Source organism: Elephantulus edwardii, unplaced genomic scaffold (assembly GCF_000299155.1).
Source record: "Elephantulus edwardii isolate Elephantulus edwardi_28Jun2011 unplaced genomic scaffold, EleEdw1.0 scaffold00178, whole genome shotgun sequence".
In the NCBI taxonomy this organism is placed as follows: domain Eukaryota; kingdom Metazoa; phylum Chordata; class Mammalia; order Macroscelidea; family Macroscelididae; genus Elephantulus; species Elephantulus edwardii.
Genome location: NW_006399928.1, coordinates 6,077,155 through 6,101,752, shown reverse-complemented (window position 1 = coordinate 6,101,752; position 24,598 = coordinate 6,077,155). Strand labels below are relative to the sequence as shown.

The following is a 24,598-nucleotide window of genomic DNA, read 5'->3' as shown; positions in this document are numbered from 1 at the left end:
TCGCCTTCAAGGAGAACTCTGGTTACATTTTCTTAAAGGCATATCTGTTTGTTCTTTTGGTACTCCTTGGGATAATTCGGTACTCTTCTCCAACACGACTATTCAAGAGCATGAATTCTCTTGTCATCCTTATTCCTTGTTCAACTCTCAGATGCATACCAAGTGATTGGAAAGTCTGAATCAATTGCACGTTATTCTTCAAACTGACATCACTGTTCCTCAGTACTTTGGGTAGGTCCCTGACAGCAGAGTTTCCCAATGTAAAGTGTCATTTGGTTTCTTGACTGTGCATATCAAAGGTTTAGATTGTGGATCCAAGTAAGAATCCCCCCCCCATCTATTATGATATTGCCTGTCAGTCCTGTGGTGAGGATTTTTGCCTTAATGTTGAACTGTAATCCATACCGGAAGCTGTATTCTTTGATCTTCTGCAGCAAACGTTTCAAGTCCTCCTCACCTTCAGCAAGCAAAGTTGTGAGTTTATGTTGTTAATGAGTCTTCCTCAGATCCTGATGACAGACTCTGCTTCTATAGTCCAGTTTCTCAAATGATTTTCTCAGCATACAGATTGAATAGGTGGTATACAAGAAACTATACAAATTGTGTTTCACGATACAGCCCTGAAACATACTTTTCTTGAATTTAAGCCATGCAATACTCCCTTGCTCATTTCAGATGGCAGCTTCTTTGTCTAGTTAAAGGTTTCATATGTGCATAATTAAATGTTCTGGAATTTCTATTTTTCTCAGTGTCATGCACTGTTGTTATGATAGTCAATAAAACAGAGACATTCTTATGGCATTCTTTGCTCTCAACCAAGATCTAGCTGACATTAGCAATGATATCCCTGATGCAAAGGCCTCTTCTAAACCCACCTTGAACTTCTGGCAGTTCCTTGCCCTTGTACCGTTTTAGACATATTTGGATGTTCTTGAACAGTATTTTGCTTGCATGTGATATTATTGATATTGTTTGATAATCTCCACATTCTATTTGGTCACCTTTCTTGGGAATGGGAACAAATATGAATCTCTTTCAGTCAGTCCTCCAAATTTCCTGGCGTAGACTGGTGAGCGCATCCAGGGCTGCATCTCTCATTTGAAACATGTCAATTGGTACCCCTTCAACTACTGAAGCCTTATTTTTAGCTGATGCCATTAGTGCAGATTGAATTTCTTCCTTCATCACCACTGGCTCTGGATCACATGGTATTTCTTTAAATACTTCAGTGTCATTTTGTTGCAATGATTCTGTGTATTTTTTTCATCCTCTTTTGATGTCTCTTTAGTCATTCAAGGTTTTGCCCATAACATCCCTCAGCATTACAATTCGAGACTTGAATTTGTTTTTCAGTTCTTTCAGCTTGGGAAATGGCAATCAAATTCTTCCCTTTTTATTTTTGTGCTTTATTGACTATGCAAAGTCATTTGACTATGTGAATCATAGCAATTTAAGGCTAACATTAAGAAGAATGGGACTCTCCAAACACTTAATTGTGCTCATGCAAAACCTGTATTTAGACAAAGAAGCTGTTGTGCAAAGAAAGCAAGAGAAAACTACATAGTTTAAAATTAAGGAAGATGTGCTTCAGGGTTATATCCTTTCCATATACCTATTCAATTTGTATGCTGAGCAAGGCATTTGAGAAGCTGGACTCTATGAAGAATGTGGTATTAGAATTGGAGGAAGACTCATCAATAACCTTTGTTATGTGGATGACATAACAACCTTGCTGAAATTGAGGAGGACTTGAAACACTTGCTGCAAAAGATCAAGCACTAGACCTTCAATATGGCTTGCATCTCTACATCAAGGAACAAAAAAAATCTAACCACTGGAGGGATAGGTAGGATGACTAGAAGGAAACTAGTGGCATAACATGTAATATGTTGGGCTGCTAACGGAAAGGTCAGTGGCTTAAATACATCATTTGTTCCACAGAAAAAAATATGGGTGGAACAGACAGTGGCACAGAACACTCTTTAGTATTGGTTCCTAGCACTTGGCAGGGCCTGGCCTGGCTCCCCATTGCCCACAGACCTCTGCTTCACTGCTCAGGATCCAATAGAGAGTTCTGGCTGCCCCACCAATGCCTGCAGAATTCTGACAGCGCCTCTGGATCCAGCCTTGGCCTGGACTGGCTCCCTGCCAGTCACAGACCTTTGCTCTGCTACTGAGAACCCAATGCTGGACCCTATGAAGAGGAGCATGACATTAGGATTATAGGAAGACTCATCAATATCTTGCCTTATGCTGATGACACAACTCTTTTTTCTGAAAGTGAGAAGGATAGAAAGTGCTTGCTGCAGAAGATCAAGGACTACAGGCTTCAATGTGGATTACATCTCAACATCAAGAAGACAAAGATACCACAGGCCCAACAGTCAACATTATGATAGATGAAGAAAAGACTTAAGCTGTTAATGATTTCATCTTGTTTGGATCAACAATCAGCAATTTTCATACCAGTCATTAGGAAATAAGGAAATGTATTTCATTGGTCAAGTCTGCTGTCAAAGACCTCTCCAAAATACTAAAGAGCAATAATGTCTGTTTGAAGACTAAGGTGTTCCTGACTAAGGGCATGGTATTCTCAATCAACTGTTGTTCATCAGGGAGCTGGAAAATGAATAAGGGTGACAGAAGAATTGAATCCTTTGAATTGTGGTGCTGAAGAAGAGTTCTGAATATCCCATGGACTGTCACAAGAAAAAAATAGGTATATACTGGAAAGAGTGCAACCAGAGTGTTTCTTGGAGGGAGGGACGTTTCATCTTTCATACTTTGGACATGTAGCTAGGGAAGACTATTCCTTGGAGAGAGACATCATGCTTGGAAAGATGGAGGGTCAGCAAAGGAAAGAAAGAACAAGCCCCCTCAAGAGACAAATTGGCACTGTGACTTCAACAATGGGCTCTAGTGTTTCAGAGATGATTAGAATAGCACAGGATAGGGATGGTTTCAGGTTGGCTGTTCCTAGGGTAGTTATGAATCTTACTCGATTTGATGGCAATTAACAACAACATGGTACTTCTGATTTTGTTTTGCAATATATCTCCTGATTTCCTGACTGCTGGTATGAAGGCTGTTGATTATTGATCCAAGCAAGATGAAATAATTGACAGCTTCAGTCCTTTCTCCATCTACCATAATATTGACTGTTAGTCCTATGGGGAGAAACTTTGGTTTCTTGATGCTGAGATGTAATCCACATTGAAGCCTGTAGTCTTTGATCTTCTGCGTCAAGCATTTCATATCCTCCCCCCTTTCAGCAAGCAAGGTTATGTCATCTGTATATGACAGATTGTTGATGAGTCTTCCTCTAATCCTGATGCCACATGATTCTTTATAGAGTCCAGTTTCACAAATCATTTGCTCAGCATACAGATTGAATAGGAATGGAGAAACGATACAACCCTGACACACCCTGATTTTAAACCATGCAGTGTTACTTTGCTCTGTTCAGACAACAGCTTCTTAATCTTGATATAGATTTGTTGTTGTTGTTGTTAAGTGCCATCGAGTCTCAGGAGACTCATAGCGACCCTATGAAGGAGAGTCCTCGACGACGCTTGGGTGCCTTTCATCTTCTCTCCAGGTTAACAGGGTTTCCGGAGGCAAGCTATTATGGAAGTGGATGCCACGCCCCCTTCCAAATAGATTTCTTATGAACATAATTAAGTGTTTTGGAATTCTCATTCTTCTCAATGTGTCATCATTTGTTATGATCCACACAATCAAATGCTTTAGCATTGTCAATAAAACACAAATAGATATTCTTCTGGTATTCTCTGCTTTCAGTCAGAATCCTTCTGACATCAGTAATGATATCCCTAATGTATGGCCTTTTCTAAACCTAGTTTGAATTTGTAGCAGTTCCCTTGGAATGATCTTCAGCAATATTTTGCTTGCACGTGCTGTTAATGATATTGTTTGATAATTTCAGCATTCTGTTGGGTCACCTTTCCTGGGGATGGGAACAAATATGGATTTCTACCAGTTAGTCAGGCAGACAGGCAGCTGTCCTCCAAATTTCTTGGCATTAATTGGTGAGCACATCCAGGGCTGCATCTTTTAGATGAAATATGTCCATTGATTCCTGGGGTCTTCTTTTTAACCAATGCCTCCAGTGCAGTGTGAACTTCATCTTTTATTAACATTTGCTCTTGTTTATGTGATATTTCCTGAAATTTCTCAGTGTCAAATAATGTTTTTGGTACAGTGATTCTTTGTATTTCTTCCATCTTGTTTTGATGCTTCCTGGATTATTCAAGATTTTTTTCCCATATCATCTCTCAACAATGCAACTTGAGGCTTGAATTTGTTTTTCAATTCTTTCAGCTTGAGAAATCCCAAGCGAGTTCTTCCCTTTTTATTCTGTGATTCTAGCTCTTTGTGCATTTTGTTATATACTTGTCTTTGTGTTTTTGAGCTGATGTTTGACATCTTCTGTTCAGCTCTTTTTTTTATTATATCTTTTTTTAAAAAATATTTTTTTATTGGGAAAAACATATTGGGGGTACAAGGAGGTGAGGGTTGGGGGCAGAAGGGTGAGGATGGGCCAGGATGCAGCTGCAGAGCTGCACAGTTTGGTCGGTGGGGGGAGCAGGTGAAGGAAATGATGAGGGTCCAGTGGGGACCAGATGCTACAGAGGAATGACAAGCATTTTCCAATAGTAATTAAACCAACTGTCTTATTGATTTGGGAACTGGATGCCGACTCTCTGGCTTCTTCATGCTGAACAGGGGCACAGATATAAAGGGGGGAAGGGAGGACGCTTTATCACCCTACTGGTGGTCCTGGGTTACAGCTGCTTACCTTCTTGCTCTGCTAGAAGATACCTTCCTGTCACTTGCTCCCCTCTGGACTGCAAAGTGTTTTCCCAGGTGGGTTCAGTGGGGATGGCTGGCCGAACCCAGAGGCTCCATCCTCCTTTGCTTCCCCAGCTGTCAGTTGTATTTCCTTTTTGTCACTGGGACTGGGTTCAGGGTCAATTATGGAGTAAAATTCAGAGTTAAGGTTACCTATAGGAAAGGGAGCAAACCTAGAGAGAACAAACTTGTGAGTTACAAATAGAAGGGCTTTGAGGGTGTTGCTTTCAGGTTTACTGGGGATGTGGGGAGGGTGGCAGAAGGTGGCCTAGGTAACCTTCTGTGGATACCGTAGGCATTCCTTTTTTTTTTTTCTTCTCCTTCCCCACCCCGGGGTCAGATGGCACAATCCAGGGACTGAGGAGCTCACCCCGAGGGTCGCGACAGTTCGCTCCGAGCCGGGGGCCAAGGGCAGCCTGCCCCGGGCAGAGGGCCAGGACGGCTCACCCCGGGCAGGGGGCTGAGGGCAGCCCGCTCCGGGCGGAGGGCCGCGACGGCTCGCCCCGGGCCGGGGACCGAGGGCAGCCCGCTCCGGGCACTGTTCAGCTCTTAAAAGCTCCTTTTATTTTGGCTTGTTGATATTCTAATGCCATTTTCATAGTCTCTTCTGACATCCGTTTTGGATTTTTCTTTCTCTTCCATCTTTGTAAGATCCATGAAGAGAGGAAATGGTCATTACAAAGATGGAAGAGAAAAATCCAAAACGGATGTCAGCTTCCAACAGTTCCTCTGGTCTTTGATCATTTATACTCAATGCTTCAAGCCTGTTCTTGGAATGATTCTTAAATTCAACTAGAATAGACTTAAGGTTGTTGTTTTTTTCCTTCCTGTGGACTATTTTTCATTTTCTTGAGCTTCATTTTAAATTTGCACGTGTTCCACAACCAGCACCTGGTTTAGATTTGGCTGCAACTATTGATGTTCTCCAAAATTTCTTTCTGCAAATACAATCATTTGGATACCTATGCATTCCATCCAGTGATGTGTACATCAAGTAGAGAGTAAAGTCACCGTGTGTGTGTGTGTGTGTGTGTGTGTGTGTGTGTTAAGGTACATCCTATGAGTAAGAAGTTGAGTGTACAGAATTCAATCATTCAATCTCCAGCTTCATTTTTGTCACCAATTCAACATTTTCTACTAGCATTCCTTCATCATTGTTTCAAACTTTGGCATTCTAGTTATCAATAATTATTATTGCAACTTCATTGCATGCATGATAAATTTTGAACTTCAGAAGTTGGTAGAAATCCTCAATCTCTTCCTCTGTGACATTTGTTATGCATATATTATTTTTATATTTGAATTATAGTCATATTAACGAGTCTTCCTTGTATGTGTATGGAAAGTATCCTATCATTCACATCATTATACTTCAGGAGGGATCTTGAACTGTCTTTGTAACTATGAAAGCAATAATTCTTCTTTAGTTTTTCATTCCCAGCATAGTTTATCATATGATTGTCTCATTAAAAGTGGCCCATGCTAGTCCATCTCAGTTCACTGATGTGAATGTCCATCTCCATGCATTCCATTTCATTTTTTATAACTTCCAGTTTTCTCTCTTTTGTACTTTGTACATACCATGTTCCAATTATTAATGATTTCTGCAGCCATGTTGCCTTATTTTTTTTTTTTACTTATTTCCTATCTGGGCTGTATCTCTAATACTATAACTACCTAAGTTCCACTATTCCTCATAAGGTTTTCAAAGGCCTGATGTTTTGGAAATGGATAGCCAATCCTTCTTCCTAGTCTGTCTTAATCTAGGGACTCTGTTGCAACCTGTACACCAAGGGTTACCCTTTTGGTATTTGAGACACTAGTGGCACAGATTCTAGCATTACGGCATCCCATAATCTGCACCAGTACAACAGACTAAGAGATTAATGTTGTACTAATTGGAACAAATAATAAATTGTTGTGTATCATAGAGTTATATCTGACCCATAGCTGACCCTCCAGTGGGTTTACAGAGGCAGTTAATCACACAGGAGATTGTCCACCTTCTCCCATAGAGCAGCTGGTGGCCTCGAACTGCATGTTTTAGGGATTGTAGAATAGCTTCTTGAGACTATTCCATCAGAGCCTTAAGCCTATAAACAAAACTGAGGAAGACCTGAGGCATTTGTGCATGAGGTCAAGGACTGCAGTCTTCAATATGAATTGAAGCTCAACATCAAGAAAACAAAGATTCTCACTACTGAGCCAATTGAGGCCCTATGTAAACAGCTCCAAACCCTCCTCTATTGAGCCAAGTTCATTGTCTCTGATACGAACTCCTATTACCCCAGTCACTGAATCAATCCATCTCATCCAGGGTCTTCCTCTCTTGCACTGTTCCTCCACCCTTCCAAGCATGATGCTCCTTTCCAAGGACTGGCCCCTTCTGGCAACATGCCCAAAGTATGTCAGATGGAGCTTCAAAATCTTTGCCTATAAGGAGCAGCCTGGTTTCACCTTTTCCAGGACAGACATATTTGTTATTTTAGCAGTCCATAGTATATTCAATACTCTTTTCCAGCACCACAACTCAAAGACATCAATTCATCTTCTGTCATCCTTAGTCATTGTCCAGTCTTAAGATGTGTAACAAGTAATTACAAAGACCATGGCCTGGATCAGATGCACCTTAGTCTCTAGATTGACATCAATGCTCTTCAGTACTTCTGAGAAGTCTTTGACAGCAGATTTTCCTAATGCAATTAATCTTTTGATTTCTTGGCTGCTAGTACCAAGAGTGTTAATTATAGAGCCAAGCAAGAGGAAACTGTTAACAATCTCAGTCTCTTCTCTATCAACCTTGATGCTGCCAATTGTCTCAGCCTCAGACGAAAATCTTTGCAACATGCAAATAATTCCCCAATAAGTAAAGTGATGAATAGATGTTATACCTCTAAAAGCAAACTGTAAAGCATCCAGGTTTACAAATATCATGACATAGAACACGCTTTTCAGACTCCAGCTGAGGTGGCACAGCTGGATGAGGTCCTGGCACAGACAGTGGCTCAGCTAGAACTTTAGTACTGGTTCTTAGCAAAGACCTGAGGGCTTCTAAGTCCAAGGGCTCAAGATACCAGGCAAAGTTATACCTGCCTGCCTTGTTGCCTGTAGACCTCTCTGCATAGGGCATCAGGATCCTTGATGGGGCCACAGATGCCTTTTCCACCACTAAGTATAAACCCAAAAGACAAAAGCAGAAATTAAAAGAGACTTATATCAAGGTTCATTGCAACACTCTCATTTCACCATAGTTGAAAGGTAGAAACAGTCTAAATGTCCATCAAGAGAAGAATGGGTAAATAAAAGAAAATGTGGAACACACATACAATTGTTATTGTTATATGCTGTTGAGTCACCTGTGACCCATAACAACCCTATGTACAGCAGCTCTGAAGCCTGCCCTGTCCTGAGCCAGTCTCACTAATTCCAATACACCAACCCCCATTGCTACAGTTACTATATCAATCCATTTTTATCTGGGGTCTTGTTCTCTTGCGCTGTCCCTCCACCCTTCTGAACACAAAATTCTAGCCTCCAAGGAGAAACTTGGTTTCACCCTCTCCAAGACAGACATATTTGTGTTATTGGCAGTCTATGGTATGTTCAAGACTCTTCTCCAGCACCACAATTCGAAGGCATCAATTCTCCATCTGTCATCCTTAGTCATTGTCCAGCTCTCTGATGTATAGAAAGTAATTGCAAAGATCATGGCCTGGATTAGGCTAACCTTAATCTCTCGACTGATATCATTGCTTTTTAGCACTCTGGAGAGGTCGCGGACAGCAGATTTTCCCAATGTAATTCCTCTTTTGATATCCTGACTGCTGGTGCTAAGAGTGTTGATTGTGGAGCTGAGCAAGCTGTCACCGTTAACAACTTCAATATCTTCTTCATCTATCATGGTGCAGCCAATTGGCCCAGTGCTGAGAATCTTTGTCTTCTTGGTGTTGAGTTTCAATCCATATTGAAGACTAAAGTCCTTGACCTTCTGCAGCAAGCACTTCAGGTTCTCTTCAGTTTCAACAAGCAAGGTTGTGTCATCTGCATAATGTAGGTTGTTGATAAGTCTTCCTTCAATCCTGACGCCAAATTCCTGCTCATGAAGACCTGCTTCCTGAATGATCTGTTCTTCATATAGATTAAAAAGGTATGGAGACAGGATGTATCCTTGACACACTCTGTTCCTGATTTTTAACTATGCAGTGTTTCCTTGCTCTGTTCTGAGGACTGCTTCCTGGTCCAAGTATAGGTTTCACAAAAACACACTCAAGTGTTCTGGGGTTATCATTTCCCTCAAGGTTAGCCACAATTTGTTGTGATCCACACAGTCAAATGTCTTTGCATAGTCAATAAAATACAGGTAGACATTCTTCTAGTACTCTTTGCTTTCTGCCAAGATCCATTTGACATTGGCAATAATGTCTCTAGTGCCACGAGCTCTTCTAAACCAAGCTTGTATTTCTGGAAGTTCTCTGTCAATGTACTGTTCCGATCATTTCTGGATAATCTTCAGCAGGATTTTGCTTGTGTGTGATATTAGTGATATTGTTCAATAATTTCCACAACTCTGTCTGGCCACCTTTTTTTGGAATGGGAATAAATATAGACCTCTTCCAGTCAGCTGACTAGGTAGTTGTCCTCCTGGTTTCTTAGCACAACCTGGTGAATGTATCCAGGGCAGCATCTGTTTGTTGAAATACATTAATTGGTATTCCATCAATTCCTGGGGCTTTATCTTGTAAACTACACAAAGACCTGATACAGACTCCAAAATGAATAAATTTAGGAATATATTTTTCTGAGGGAAAAATTGTGACTGCATGTATAAAAAAGGGAAAAAGAGCAAATAATATAGAGGGGGAAAGTTTAGTAGTAGTTACTAAGACTTCCAAAACACTTAATTGGCACCTAACAACAAAAACAATATAAAAATCCTGAGTAGTTTCTTTCATTTTTTAATTATTCCTGATCCATATTGCTGTCATGCACATGTGAAAGCTGGAGTATGAATATAGAAGAACAAAAAAAGATGCATTTGAGTTATGATGTTGGTGAAGAATACTGAATATTATATGGACTGCCAGTAAAATGAACACTTTTCTCTTGGAATAGAGATAGTCAGAATACTTCTTAGAAATGAGGAAGGTGAGACTTTGTCTCACTTTGGTTATGAAAGGAAAGATCAGACTGGAGAAAAATGTGTTTGGTAGAGAGTCAAAGAAAAAGAGGAAAATGTTAAACTAAAGAGATTAACATAGTGGCTGCAACAATGGGCACAAATATCGCAATGATTGTGAAGATGCTGGGTCAGAACTGACTGACCAACACCTACAAACAACAAAGGGCTGCAGAACTAAATCTTCCAATTGCTGACAATAAACGATTAGATATTAAATTATTTAAAGTGTGATAGATATATTTACAACAATTAAAGTTGCAACTGAGGCTGTATGTGTACAAGTAAAAATCTCATTTTATTTGATTTCTTGCTTTAGAGGTTTAGGGCTAGGTTTTCATGAGATATCCTAGTTAATTTTCCTAATAGATTTAGTAAGTTTCTTCTACCTCCAAGTCTGTTGCACAGTGCCTAGGAACTTAAAAGTTTGCAAGAGTCCATCTAAGGCACAACAATTGGTTTCTATTTGCCTGCAGCAAAAGGGAAAGAAGGAACAGGAAAAATAAGAAGGATATAAAATATGTGGCTAATTTGGTCAATCAACAACTGACTCTTCTACCATGAAATCAGAACTAGGTAGTACTCAGCTACCATTACTGATACAATTTTATCAAAATTTGTGTAGAAGGGGAGAAGGAGGTGGGGCAGAAAAAAGGGAAGGGAGGAAAATCATTAGAATAGCAGAGGTTGGTGGGTGATAGAGTGAGGTATGAAGGAATAGGAAAGATTCCATGAGGACTTGAAGAGATGGGGCAATAAAAGGCATAGGTAAAAAGTATTTGAATATATAAAATACAATGTATATGAATGTATGTTAGATGGATCTTAGCTGAAAGTAGGGACTACCAGAGGAATGTATGTCTGTGTTTCATTGACTATGTAAAGGCGTTTGACTGTATGGATCATAACAAACTGTGGCTGACTCTGAGAAGAATGGGAATACCAGAACACTTGATCGTGCTAATGAGAAACCTATACTTGAACCAAGAGGCAGTTGTCAGAACAGAGCAAGGAAACACTGCATTGTTCAAAATTAGGAAGGGCGTATGCCAGGGATGTGTCCTGTCGCCATACCTTTTCAACCTGTATGCAGAACAGATTATCCAAGAGACTGGTCTCTATGAGGGGAAATGTGGGGTCAAGATTGGTGGAAGATCTATGAACAATCTGCATTATGCAGATGACACAACCCTGCTTGCTGAAACTGAGGAGGACCTCGTGCACTTGCTGCAGAGGGTCAAGGACTGCAGCCTTCAGTATGGACTGAGGCTCAATGTCAAGAAGACAAAGATTCTCACCACTGGACCAATCGGTAGCATCAGGATGGATGGCGAAGAGATTGAGATTGTTCACAGCTTTAGTTTGCTTGGCTCCACAGTCAACAGTCTTGGCACCATTAGCCAGGAAATGAAAAGACATATTGCCATGGGTAAGTCTGCTGTTAGGAGCCTCTCGAAAGTACTGAAGAACAATGGTGTCTCTCTGGAGACTAAGGTGCGTTCTGATACAGGCCATGGTCTTTGCAATCACTTGGTATGCATCAGAGAGTTGGACAACGACTAAGGGGGATAGAAGAAGAATTGATGCCTTTGAGCTTTGGTGCTGGAAGAGAGTATTGAGGGTACCATGGACTGCTAGGAAAACAAACAGATTCATTCTGGAAAGGGTTAATTAAACCGGGCGGCTCCTTGGAGGCAAGGATTCTGAGTCTCCATCTAACTTACTTTGGACATGTTGTAAGGAAGGACCGGTCCTTGGAGAAGGACATAATGCTTGGTAGGGTGGAGGGACAGCGCAAGAGAGGAAGGCCCTCTATGAGGTGGATTGATTCAGTGACTGGGATAATCGGGATGGGTGTATCAGAGACGGTACAATTGGCACAGGACCGAGTTTAGGACTGTTGTACATAGGGTCGCTATGAGTCGCAAGTGACTCGACGGCACATAACAACAACAACAACAACAATATGAATGTATAAAACACTATGTACATGAACGAAGCACAATATATAGGAATGATGGTAAGCAAACCAATAAAAAATGTAAAAATAAAAAAAGAAATTCCAATAAAAAGGGAAAATGAGGAACAGAATTTTAAATATTTGTTGACTCCATCCACACTTTCTGGAGACACCAAAGTTGGATAAACACTTGAAGTTATTGTCTTGAGATAATCTTTAAAATCCTAAACCAAAAATATTACATGAAGTTTTAAAACTAAATAAGTTTAGTTTAACTAGAAAAATTATCTGCCTTAAACATTTTACTTTTTTTAGAGTCCATCTAAGTGGGATCAAATTGACAATTGTAACTCAAAATATTGTTTTTAGGTGCAGTCCATTGAGTATGATTCACAGTGACTCTATGAACAATAGATCTAAACCCTATCTTATCCTGTGCCATCTTCATCACACTTGAGCCCATTCCTGCAATCACCATATCAATCCATCTCATTGAGAGTCTTCCTTTCCTTTGCTGACACTCCACCTTTCCTAGCATGATGATCCTTTCCAAAGAATAGCTTCTCCTAGCAATATGTCCAAAGTATGAGGGACAGAGCTTCTCCATCCTTGCATCCAAAAAAACATACTGGCTGCTCTTTTTGAATACATATCTATTTGTTCTTCTCCATCATCACAACTCCAAGGTCTCAGTTCTTCTTCTGTCATCTTTACTCATTGTCCAGTTCTCAGATGCATAGCAAGTGATTAGAAAATAAGAAAAAAAAAAGAAAAAGGATTACACCGTGTCCAGTGGATTTTCTTCCAAGATGAAGGTTGTCCCTTCTAGACTTTTAGAGAAATATCCTCAAGCCATCTACACACTCTGTCCTTCCTGTGCCTTAAATATGTGGTTGGCAAAATCTTTACCTGTTATGGGAGTATCTGTTGCACTGGGAACAATAGAGGAAGTTTGCTCTTTCATCCATTGATCACCACAACGGCTTTTATATCTTGACAATGTAATTTCTGGTCTTTTTCAGAGCAGTGAAGAAAGGGGAACTGAAGGAAATTTGCCATTCTCAGTGGACAGGCCAGCATGATGCTTTTGAAATCTTAGTAGACCTCTTGCAAACACTTGTTCTATGTTTAGATGGTATAAATAATGACACAAGTGTTAGATGGAATAATTGCATAGCTGGCCGAGCCTTTGTACTCTGTAGTGCAATAACAGACTGTGATTTCATTGTTACAATTGTTGTTCTTTAAAAAGTCTTGCCTTTTACAAGAGGTTTTGGGAAAAACCTGCAGGGTCAGACCTCTGATGTCTTCTTTGCTGCCAGCAGCTTGACCGCAGTGCTGCATTCACTAAATGAAGTGATGGAAAATATTGAAGTTTATCATGAATTTTGGTTTGAGGAAGCCACAAATTTGGCATCCAAACTTGATATTCAGATGAAACTCCCTGGGAAATTCCGCCGAGCTCAGCAGGGCAACCTGGATTCTCAGCTAACCTCAGAGAGAAATCCTGAGTGTCCCAACTGTAGAGCACATTATTCAGGAACTTCAAGATATATTCTCAGAACAGCACCTCAAATCTCTTAAATGCTTATCTCTGGTCCCTTCTGTCATGGGGCAGCTCAAGCTCAATATGTCAGAGGAACACCATGCTGACATGTACAGGAGTGACTTACCCAATCCTGACACGCTGTCTGCCAAGCTTCGTTGTTGGGGAATCAAGTGGAAACACAGAGGGAAAGATTTATGAAGCCCTTCATTTGCCTGACATCAAGTTCTTCCCAAACATTTATGCATTGCTGAAGGTCCTGTGTATTCTTCTAGTGATGAAAGTTGAAAATAAGTGCTATGAAAATGGACAGAAGCGTCTCAAAGCATACTTAAGGAACACTTTGACAGACCAAAGGTCAAGTAACTTGGCTTTGTTTAACATTAATTTTTATATAAAACATGATTTAGATTTAATGGTGGACACATATTAAACTCTATACAACTAAGTCAGAGCTTCCTATAGGTAGCTCAGAAACTGCTGAAAATATCCAAGAGACTGTTTTTAAATGGGTTTTTTTTAAATTTCTATTTGATATTTGGTACAAAAGCTGGCAGGTTTATGTTGGCCACTTAATCACGGAATAACTTTACCTGTATACCTAATGTATACTGGATATATTAGCCATTGATAATCTACCTATTTAAATAACTCCTCTTTGAATTGTCATGCTTTGAAAAAAAATATCTGTTCTTCCGGAAGATAGCGGTGAAAGTGCCCCACTTTGTTTCTTTGTCTTATCTTTGGTGGTACTCTGAAATTTTTTACATTGAGTCATTTTAGACATACATTTCTTGTTACTGTGGATTTAGTTATCAAGTATTGAGTTACAGTTCTTTTAAGAAATACATTTTGTGGAGGTGTGGGAGTAAGGAATATATTTTATAAAATGTTACAATGAATCTCACGACTGATGAATCTCACAACTGATCGTTGATTAGTGGGCTTTTTAAAAAGCTGTAATGGACAATTAAGAAAATTACCAGGGTGATGCAAACTATGAGCTTGCCAAATATGGATTTCAATGTAGATTGTCTTTATCATATGAATCTAAAAGAACAAATTACAGTTAAAGTGTGAATGGAAGAACTTACAATAGTTGTTATAGGTCGGGTTGCTGCTGTTTACATTCCTTTGTTGAGCCTACACCTTTTGGCAGGTAGATAGTGAACATTTCTCTTTCATGGTCTAAGTAGACTGTAAGGCCATGGACACTAACAGCTGATAACTTCGGTCTTTTTTTTTCATGATTATATCTACTGCCTCATCTTGATTTATAAGCAAAACCTGGGAAATCTACAACAATAAGTGTTTTGTGGTTTATCTAGAAAGAATACAGAAATTATTACTGTTATTTTTGGTTAAGAAAATAAATTTTGTACAGTTTATTTCAATCTGAATAAAATGTGAATTTTGCTTAAAATCAAACAACAAACAAACAAACAAAACAAACCCCCAGCTGCTAAAGGAAGGGTAGATAGTTTGAATCTACTGGCTGCTCCTTGGGAGAATGATGAGGCAGTCTGCTTCTGTAGATTTAAAGGCATGGAAACCCTATTATTTAGTTGCACTGCGTCCTGTTGCGTCCCTATGAGTTAGAATCAACTTGATGTCAGTGAACCTTACTTTTACTTTTGTGAGAGAAATAGTAATGACATAACAGAAGGAATTGGGTCACATTAACAGTTCTCTTTTACATTTATTATGATTTGAAGTTTATTTACTCTTCAGGGAAAATATCCAGGTAAATATTTATGTGAACTTTTAAAGGTAAATCTTAGCCAACTTAGAAAAAAGTGGTGATGTCTTAATAAAGCCTTTTTAGGCCATAGACTGTGATTTATTTGGCCACACTTTAGAGCCTTATGATTTTTTTTTAATTTGCCCCTTTTACCAGAAGAAAAGTTTTACATAAAACTTTTGAAACTTACGTTTGACTTTTTGTTTTGTTTTCTTTTTTAGCTTGAAGAGTCAAATGTTTATTTTGTTGGTTTAGATTTCACTTTTAGCTCCAATCTGTTCTTATGTGTACCTATAAAGTAAATGCCATGTCAGTAAGAACCCAGGATAGGATTACTTGTTCTCAAAAGGTCACGTACCAACTACAACTGCTGAGTTAAAGCATTCTCATGTCTGGAAATGTTTATAATTATTGGGTTTCCATTTATTTCCGCAGAGTGTAGTGAAGTTGATGAGGGGATTGCTGCACTGCATGATCAGACAGGTATGAATATTGACCATTTCCTCTAATAAAAATGAATTGTAATAGGATTTCTACCCTTTAAAGAATGTCTACAGCTTTATTTTTTTGTACTATTTCACAAATAGTACACACTAATCTTAGTAAGTGGAGCTCTGGTGGCTTCGTAGTAAAGAGTTGCACTGCCAATGCAAAGAAAGATATAGGGTTCATATCCAACCTCTGCTCTGTGGCAGAAAGGTGGGCAATCTCCTCCCACATGATTAGCTGCCTCTGAAAACTTGCTGGAGGATCAGCTATAAGTCAGTTCCAACTTGATGGTATGCAACAACAATCTTAGAAAAGGGAACTCTGCTGTCTTAGTGGTAAGACGTTGTATTTGAATCCATCAACTGCTCCATAGGAGAAAGATGGACGATTTCCTCCCATGAGAGTTACTGCTTTTGAAAACTTGCTGCTGGATCAGCTATAGATCACTTCTTACTTGTGATGATATACAACAACAACAACAATCTTAGAAAATACGGAAAATTAAGGGGGGAAATATCATTCACTGGAAAAGGTTTTGCCCCTATATGATCCTTTGACATGTTTTGTCATTATTGTATATGTAGGTATGTGTATTTTGTGGAAAATGATAAGAGTTTAATAAACTCTTATCTAAAATACTTTGGGACAAATAAAATTTAGAGTTCAGAATTTTTAAGATTTTAAAGGGCATCCTAGAGTATAGGCCATATCTTGGGCCCCTGCAGAGCTCAGAACAGTAGTCCATAAGTTGAATCATAATTTGCTTACTAATTTATTTTGGCATAAAGTTGAGGGTGACCCTTTTTAAAGTGTTTCAGACTTTAGGATCCTGGTTTTGTATTTCTTTGCAGCAATTTGTGTTTTTCTGACCTTGAATGAAGTTGAACATTCTTTCAAGTGTAAATTGGAAATTTGCGTTTCTTCTGTGTCTTGCTACATCTTTACCAGTAGCATAGTGCCTCATGTGTTGTCCTGTTAACAACAACAGTCAGTGATTTTAAATACCACATGAGAAAAAAAAATGGGCAGCCTTCTCCCTTAAAGACTTACATCCTTTGAAATCCAATTGAGGGTATCCATGAATCAGAAACAAAATGACAGTGGTCGGTTTGACTTTTGTATTTTCTTATCCATCTGAGGAGTTTTTATACATTGTGGATATTAATCTTTTTTATATGAATTGTAAATATTTTAGCAGCCATTTTGAGTTTATGATAGTTTTCTTTCTTCTAAAGAATTTTATTTTTGTCCTAGAAGACCTTAAAGTATGTTGAACACAATCTAAGCTTCATTTTCTTGACTTCAAGATTAAATTTAAAAAAAAAAAACGATTAAATTTTATTAGGGGAAATTGAGACCCCAGATGACAAAGTACATTCAATGACAAAAGCAAAAAACAAAAACAAAAACAACCCCAAAACCCAAAAGGGGGAGGGAGTAGGAGTACAAGGAAATAAATTCCAGGCTTCTGAACTTATTTCTTAGCTCTCTTTCTGTTAGCTATTTCATATTTATAATTTTCTCCATTCCTTTTTTTTCTTTTGTGTGTGCATGTGTGTGTATTTTGATCACATTAAACTTATCAAACATGTTTGAAAGTCACAGTATTGAAAGATATAATAGTTATAATGGCTATAAAAAATTAAAACATAGGTTTTATTTAAGCAGTTATTATATATACATATGTTGTTGTTGTTATTTGCCATTAAGTCAAGCACAAGAGTCATAGTGACCCTATGAACAAAAGTCCTGAAGCCTTTCTATAAATATTGTCATTTATCAAAGTTCATAGAGTTTCCAGAGGCAGGTTGTTTAGGAAGTAGATTCCACTCCAGGAAGACCATTTTCAGTCTTTAAAAAATGGTTCATTACCTAACTTTGGAGAGACTGAAGAGCATTATGGTGAGTGAACTAACTCAGTTCCACAAGGATAGATATTGTATAAAACCATTATAGTAGAATGAGTATAAGGATCCAAGAGGGGTGGGAGAGGGATGTGTATGTGCAGGGTAAGGGGCGGATTAATCATGGGGGTTGTACAATTTGATGGGGGGGGTAAGGGAAATTGAAATAATTTGTTTGAATTTGTATTCAAATTTTGTAAATAAACTAGTAGAAAATAAAAAAATTTAAAAATGGATCAATGTAGGCTAGTTCAATAAAGTTTTTTAAAAAGTAGGAAGAAGGATAGAAAAATAAATCTTAACGTTAATTGAATCTTGTCTCCTACTTCCCTATACTGAGATCAGTTACTATCAACATGTTACGTGGTCACTGGATGACTCTTTTTGTGCCAGAAAAGGCAAATTGGCTATGCTGCTGAGTATAGACAGTCCCTGGGTTTTAAATGAGATCCATTCCTAATTGTATCTTTAAAGGTTTGTAGTTTCTTTGGAATAGGTGCATATTATTCTTTTTTAGCTTTTAGTGTAAGAAAGGAGCCCTGTTGACTTAGTGTATTATGAGCTGAACTGCAAACCAAAAAGTTAGTGGTTTGTACCTACCATCTACTCTTTGGGAGAAAGATGAAGCAGTCTCTTGTGAAGTGCTGGAAGTGAAGAATTTACTTCAGTGGGTTAGATTTTGTTTATTTTGGTTTTTTTAAGTGCAAGAAAGAATGGAAGCCTTTTTAGTAGTTTAAAAGTTGCATATGCATTAAATGAAGGTGATTGTGGTGAAGAATTTCTTGGGCATAGAAGTTTCAATCATCTTGGGAGTAGAGTAGCCCAACTGTTTCATGATAAGGGCATGTTTACATAAACATAGAACAATTTGGGGGGAAAACAGTGCTATCTTGGTAAAAAATAAAGTTGCCTTGATCAAGAATTGCAATGCCTTACTCAAGGATGCCTACTGCAGAACTTTGAATGTATGTAACTCTCCATTTTCAAGACAATAATCCAGTCTCACTCACCATGCTCTTTAAAGGGCTTACTATGCATTTTCTGAGTCCTCCAGTTTCTAGGCTTTGGCCTGTGTAAAACACACAGGAGGGAATTGCCCATTCTTTTCCTGAAGATTTAGACCTTCTGAAAACCCACTAGAGAGTCATCTATGAGTTAATTCTGACTTAATGGCACACAACAACAACTTTTCTGTTAACAGCTTGCTACGTTAAAAATTCTCTCTGCCCAAGTTACTTCAGTTTTGCTTGACTGGTACTATTGTCTAATCAAATTGCTTAAATGAACAAACAACAATGACAACCAAAATCAGCCTGAGTTTCCCAACAATATTAATGTGAGAAAAAGAGCAATAGTGCATCTTAAATATTCACAATTACGGAAAAGTATACAATGTTATTTGCTATAGTACTAAAGAAATGCTATGTCTGAGTTGAGTTTTCTGCATACCATTCTTTTACTCTTTGTTTGTTTAGTTTCTTTTCTTTCTTTCTTTCTTTTTTTTTTTTTGGTTAGGTGGAGAAAGTAGATTCCTTTAAATATAGCCAGAGCACCAAGGATAGCCTCCATGCTAAGTATAACATCAAGACTTGTGCCACTGTAGTTGATGATGACCAATGGGGACATCTGCAATTGGATGCTACCTCTGTATACCTACTCTTTTTAGCACAAATGACTGCTTCCGGTAAGTACAAGGAGAAAAGTACTGGGAGCAAAGTATGGAGCAAATGCTTAGGTATATGTGGTTTTCCAAATGGTATTGAACAGAAGACACATTTGCATAGATCAGAAATGAACCTTGGAAAGAAATGAGAATTAACTCTTTGAAGTCTAGTAAATACTATTTTGAATTGAAATGTCTAGAGTATTGATTAGTATCTTCTTAAACTGAAAAAAACCCTGGAAGTATAGAGTAGAGTTTCTTTAGATAGGTATTTTGTCTTTTATTAATCCATACATACTATGAGATAGAAAAAGAAAAGCTGGAATTTACTACTTGATCTTATATAGTGCACTAACAAGCCCACAGTTAACACAAATACAAATGTAATCATTTTCATAATGCTTTTTATGAATCTAAATGAGACATCTGTCTATAGATTTAAATCATATTAAACATATTAACTTGAAATCAGAATAAAATCTTTACTTCTACTCTTGAACAATACAGACATTATTGCTATTAACTTTCAATGCTTTTTCTGAAAAAGGAAATGTAGTAATCAACCTAATTATCTTTCATTTTCACTATATTATTATTGTTATTATGTACCGTCGAGTCAGGACCGACCCATAACTGACCCTCCAGTGGGTTTTCAGAGGCAGTTAAATCATTTGGGAGGACATGATCCATTTTCCCACAGAGCAGCTTGTGGATTCAAACTGCGTGCCTTGGGGATTGCAGCACAGTTTCTTACCATTAGGCTACCAGAGCTCCCTTTCCCTATATTGTAGAGAAAATAAATATGATTATACCCAGTTCGCAAGTTAAAAACAACCTTTTCCAGATGTTCTTGATTATGCAAATAGTCTTTTTACAATACTATAATATGATACTTCAGTTTCTTTATCTTACAATTTAGTTATACAGATTTTTGGTACTAAAAATAGTCAAGGTGAGAATTCCCTCCAGAATACTCTTCTCCTTTTTTTGCAGAAACAAATGTCCAGTGATAAAACATTCCTTTCCTTCTAGAATGCACAGACCAGAAGCTGAGTAACCTTTTATCAAAATTAGGAACTGGTTTCTCATATACTCTCCTCTTTTAAGAATGATATTTCCTCCCTTAATAAGCATATTTTTAAATATTTCATTTAAATAGTATGATAAGTGTAATTGTATTTTTCGTATTATTTTAATACTACTCTGACATCTTTCTACAAAGCAAACAATGTCTAATTATTCCTGTACTTTTTGTTTTAATCCCAGAATGGAAATAGAAATATTTGAAAAGGCTTATAAAATGTATATTGATTAATTCAATAAATTATTATTAGTTTCTGACTTAATGTTTTATTTTAGACTTAATAAGTTAATGTTGAAAGTTACAAGAACTATAATGGAATAATATAAGCATTATATGAGTAGAGCATAGAAGAATGAGTAGAAATTCACAAGTCAAAGAAGGGAAGGGAAGAACATGAGTAGAGGCATAAGTCTGAAAGTTACTGGACATCAGGATAAAGTTAGGTGACTTCTATAATTAGAATTTAAGATACATCTAGAAAGCTGGTAAAGCTTGAAAGTTTGAGCTAGCTGTTTAAAGCCTGTACATTGTTTTATATTAAATTTAAGTGTAAAGAAGACTATAAGGAGTTTGGAGTTTAGTCTGTAGTCAGTAGAACCTTTCAAGGTAGGTAACAGATGAAAGATTCACTGCAGTAACTGTAGGATAGCTTGGATGAGAGAGAAAACTAACATGAGGGATGAGGTAAGAGATTAGTAAGAGAAATGATACAGAATTTAGTAAGTTCTTGAGAATGGGAAGGATGTATGTAACTGGTGGAGTACGATGGATAATTCAAGGAGGAGTTAGGAATGAGCTGAATATTTCTGAATTCTTAAAAATCAACTTTCAGTAAGAGAAGGCTTAGATAAATGGTGACTACCAATCCAGGATAGCAGCATGAGGATCTCTGTGGACACTATCTGCAGCAAAACAACCATAAATGGTGAAAATTATTAATAACAAATCATTTGAAGCTACCAGAAGTTATTTTAAAGGAAAATACTAAATGGAATACCATTTATTGAAGGACACGTACTAAATCTTAGTAAGATAAGCAAGACATTGTGGCACATGAGCCATAACCCATTCCCTCCTCTTGTTCTCAGTATAGGACTATGCTATCTCCCCAGGAGAGATAGGCTGTTAACATTTCTTTTCCACCTCAGCTCCGTTGCAGAAACTCTAGTCCCAGCAAAAGCAGCAGACAAGTCTAGTCTTTCTTCAACTGGACCCTACTCATACAGGAGAAATTTTATCCCCATCAAGGAAAACTCAGAATAGGCCTCTATGACTCTTGACACTGCTCTCTAAACAAAAGGAAGGAGAGTCACCAGAAAAAAAATAAGTATTCAAGAGTTCTATAACATACTATCAAAATAACCCATTATTCATAGAAAAAAGGTGTGAAAACAAATAAAAATATGAAACATAGAGAAGAAAGTAAAGGAAGAAATGACATTGTCTCATCACACAAAAAATAATGATGAAATTGTAGAAATAATAAAAAAGAAACATGAAATTTCTGAAATTGCATATTGTAATAACCAAAATGAAACATTTCTTATATTAGGTTCAATGACAGATTTGAGCTGTGAAAAGAATTAGTGTACTTAAAGATAGATCAATAACAACTGTACATCCTAAAGAATAAAGAAAAAGATGATGAAAATATGAAGAGAACCACTAAGAAATGCCCACCATTTAGAGGATAAACACACATTGAATGGAACTTCCAGGAGAATAAGGAATAGATAAAAATATTTAAATTGTAGTGTCTGCAAACTTCTCAAAATTGATTAAAAACACCTACACATCCAGGAAATTTTACAAATCTCATGTAGTATAAACACAGAGATTCACGCACAGAAACCTCGTAGTAATAATGTTGAAAGGGAAAAGGGATACCTTAAAAGTAACACAAGAAAATGAATTTATCATGTACAGGGAAAATGCAAGAAAATTAACAGCTGGTTGATTGCTCATTAGAAAAAAATGAACACCAGGAGTGAGACAACATAGTTAGAGGCAAAGAAAATGTCAAGCAAGAACCTTATATACACAAAACTATCAAAAATGAAGTGAGAAGATGATGGCCTAGGCAGATGGCAACCCAGACAACCTTCAACTAAGACACTAAAAAAAATAACAGTTACAGATAATTCTGGAACTCTGAGCTTAAAAGAAAAAAATATAAAGAAGTAGCTCAAATATCTACTGAAAGAAGAAACGAAACAAAAAACACAGAATAAAGAGACAACTGGAGCACAGAATTATAAATAGTATAGCATGGCCATTTTTTAAAATTCCATTTACAAACCTTTATTTAAACAAGCAAATACAATTAAAACTGGTTTAGCCCTCTCCAGGATGAATCTGGTTGTTTTCTTGGCAGTCCAGGGTACATTCAATACTCTTCTCCAGCACCACAGCTCAAAGGCATCAATTCTCCTTCTATCTTCCCTAGTCATTGTCCAACTCTCTGATGCATAACAAGTGATTGCAAAGACCATGGCCTGTATCAGGCGCACCTCAGTCTACTTAGGCTGCTCCTTGGAGGCAAGGATTCTGGGGCTTCGTCTGACATACTTTGGATATGTTGTAAGGAGAGACAAGTCCTTGGAGACGGACATCATGCTTGGTAGGGTAGAGGGACAGTGCAGGAGAGGAGGACCCTATATGAGGTGGATTGATTCAGTGACTGGGGTAATCGGGATGGGTGTGTCAGAGGCCATGTGATTTGCACAGGATAGAGCAGGGTTTAGGGCTGTTGTACATAGGGTCGCTATGAGTCGCAAACAACTTGACGGCACATAACAACAACAACAACAACAACAATTAAAACTAACATTTTTGGCTTCTCCCACCGCGTGTGCTGGGGTTTCTGGTCGTCATGGAGGCAGTCCTGACAGAGGAGCTTGATGAAGAGGAGCAGCTAGTGAGAAGGCATCATAAAGAGAAAAAGGAGTTGCAAGTGTCCAGGCCTTCGGGGCGCCCCTTCTTCAGGCCCACTGCTTACACGCGCCCTGACCTGAATTGACTCTCCTCGCCCTAGACCTTGCTCCCTCTCCCTGGCCTCAAGTTCTTTCCAGCCTCACTTGACCCCAAAGCTAAGATTCAGGGGATGAAAAATGCAGTTCCTAAGAATGACAAGAAGAGGAGGAAGCAACTCATAGAAGATGTTGCAAAGTTGGAAGCAGAGATGGAGCAGAAGCATAGAGAAGAACTGGATCAATTGAAGCAGACTTCTAAGGAGAATAAGATAGATTATGTTGCTGTTAACATTTCAGACTTGGTTCTTGAGAATCAGCACGCTCAGATTTCAAAAGCACAGAAGAGATGTGTATGAATGTCACGTCACTGAATACTCGAAGAGAAAAAAGCTGCATTGGAAAAGGAGCGAGAAGAAAGCAGAGCTGAAGCCGAAATTGAGAATTTATCTGGAGCCAGACACCTAGAAGGTCAAAAACTTGCTCAAATATCGGCAGCCAGGCAGTTGGAAATTAAACAAATTCTGTCTGACGGCCATTGCATGTATAGAGCCATTGAAGATCAACTGAAGGAACAGGATTGCCCCCTGACTGTGGCTGCCTTAAGAAGCCAGACTGCTGAATATATGCAAAGCCATGTGGAAGACTTTTTGCCATTTTTAACAAATGCCAACACAGGAGATACGTATACTCTAGAAGAGTTTGGAAAGTACTGTGATGATGTTGTAAACACAGCTGCCTGGGGAGGTCAGCTTGAGCTTAGAGCACTGTCTCATATTTTGCAAACACTGATAGAAGTAATTCAGGCCGATTCTCCTCCTATTGTAGTTGGTGAAGAATATCAAAAGAAACCATTAATGCTTGTGTATATGAGGCATGCATATGGCTTAGGAGAACATTACAATTCTGTTTCACAGTTGATGAACAAAACTACGGAAAAGTGCAGCTAGTTTACAAAATGTTACACAGTTCCGTTTGTGTACACTGTGCCATCTGAGTATTCATCCCACGGGTTGGATTGGTTTAAATGTCGCAGAAAAACACAACTACCTTAAGATGAGTTTCATAACAAAGTTACTGACACAGTTTTTCAGAAATGTGTCACAGATGTCCCTTTAATGGTGTTTAAAAAATACCGATAAAATCCACGTTGGAGGACCAAGATGTTACCCTATTCAATAACACTCACCGATA

General features: G+C 38.2%; 1 protein-coding gene and 1 pseudogene across 4 annotated transcripts in view; both read left to right on the top strand.

Annotated features, from left to right (window-relative positions):
- PHKA1 (phosphorylase kinase, alpha 1 (muscle)) overlaps nucleotides 1-24,598 on the top strand; it is a 742,463-nt gene that overhangs the window by 34,463 nt on the left and 683,402 nt on the right. For all 4 annotated transcript variants that reach the window (XM_006895993.1, XM_006895991.1, XM_006895992.1 and 1 more), the window contains 2 exons: nucleotides 15,731-15,778; nucleotides 19,204-19,372. In XM_006895993.1, the coding sequence (XP_006896055.1) occupies nucleotides 15,731-15,778; nucleotides 19,204-19,372 (217 nt within the window). The remainder of the gene's footprint in view (nucleotides 1-15,730; nucleotides 15,779-19,203; nucleotides 19,373-24,598) is intronic.
- On the top strand, nucleotides 23,290-24,354 carry LOC102851751 (annotated as a pseudogene).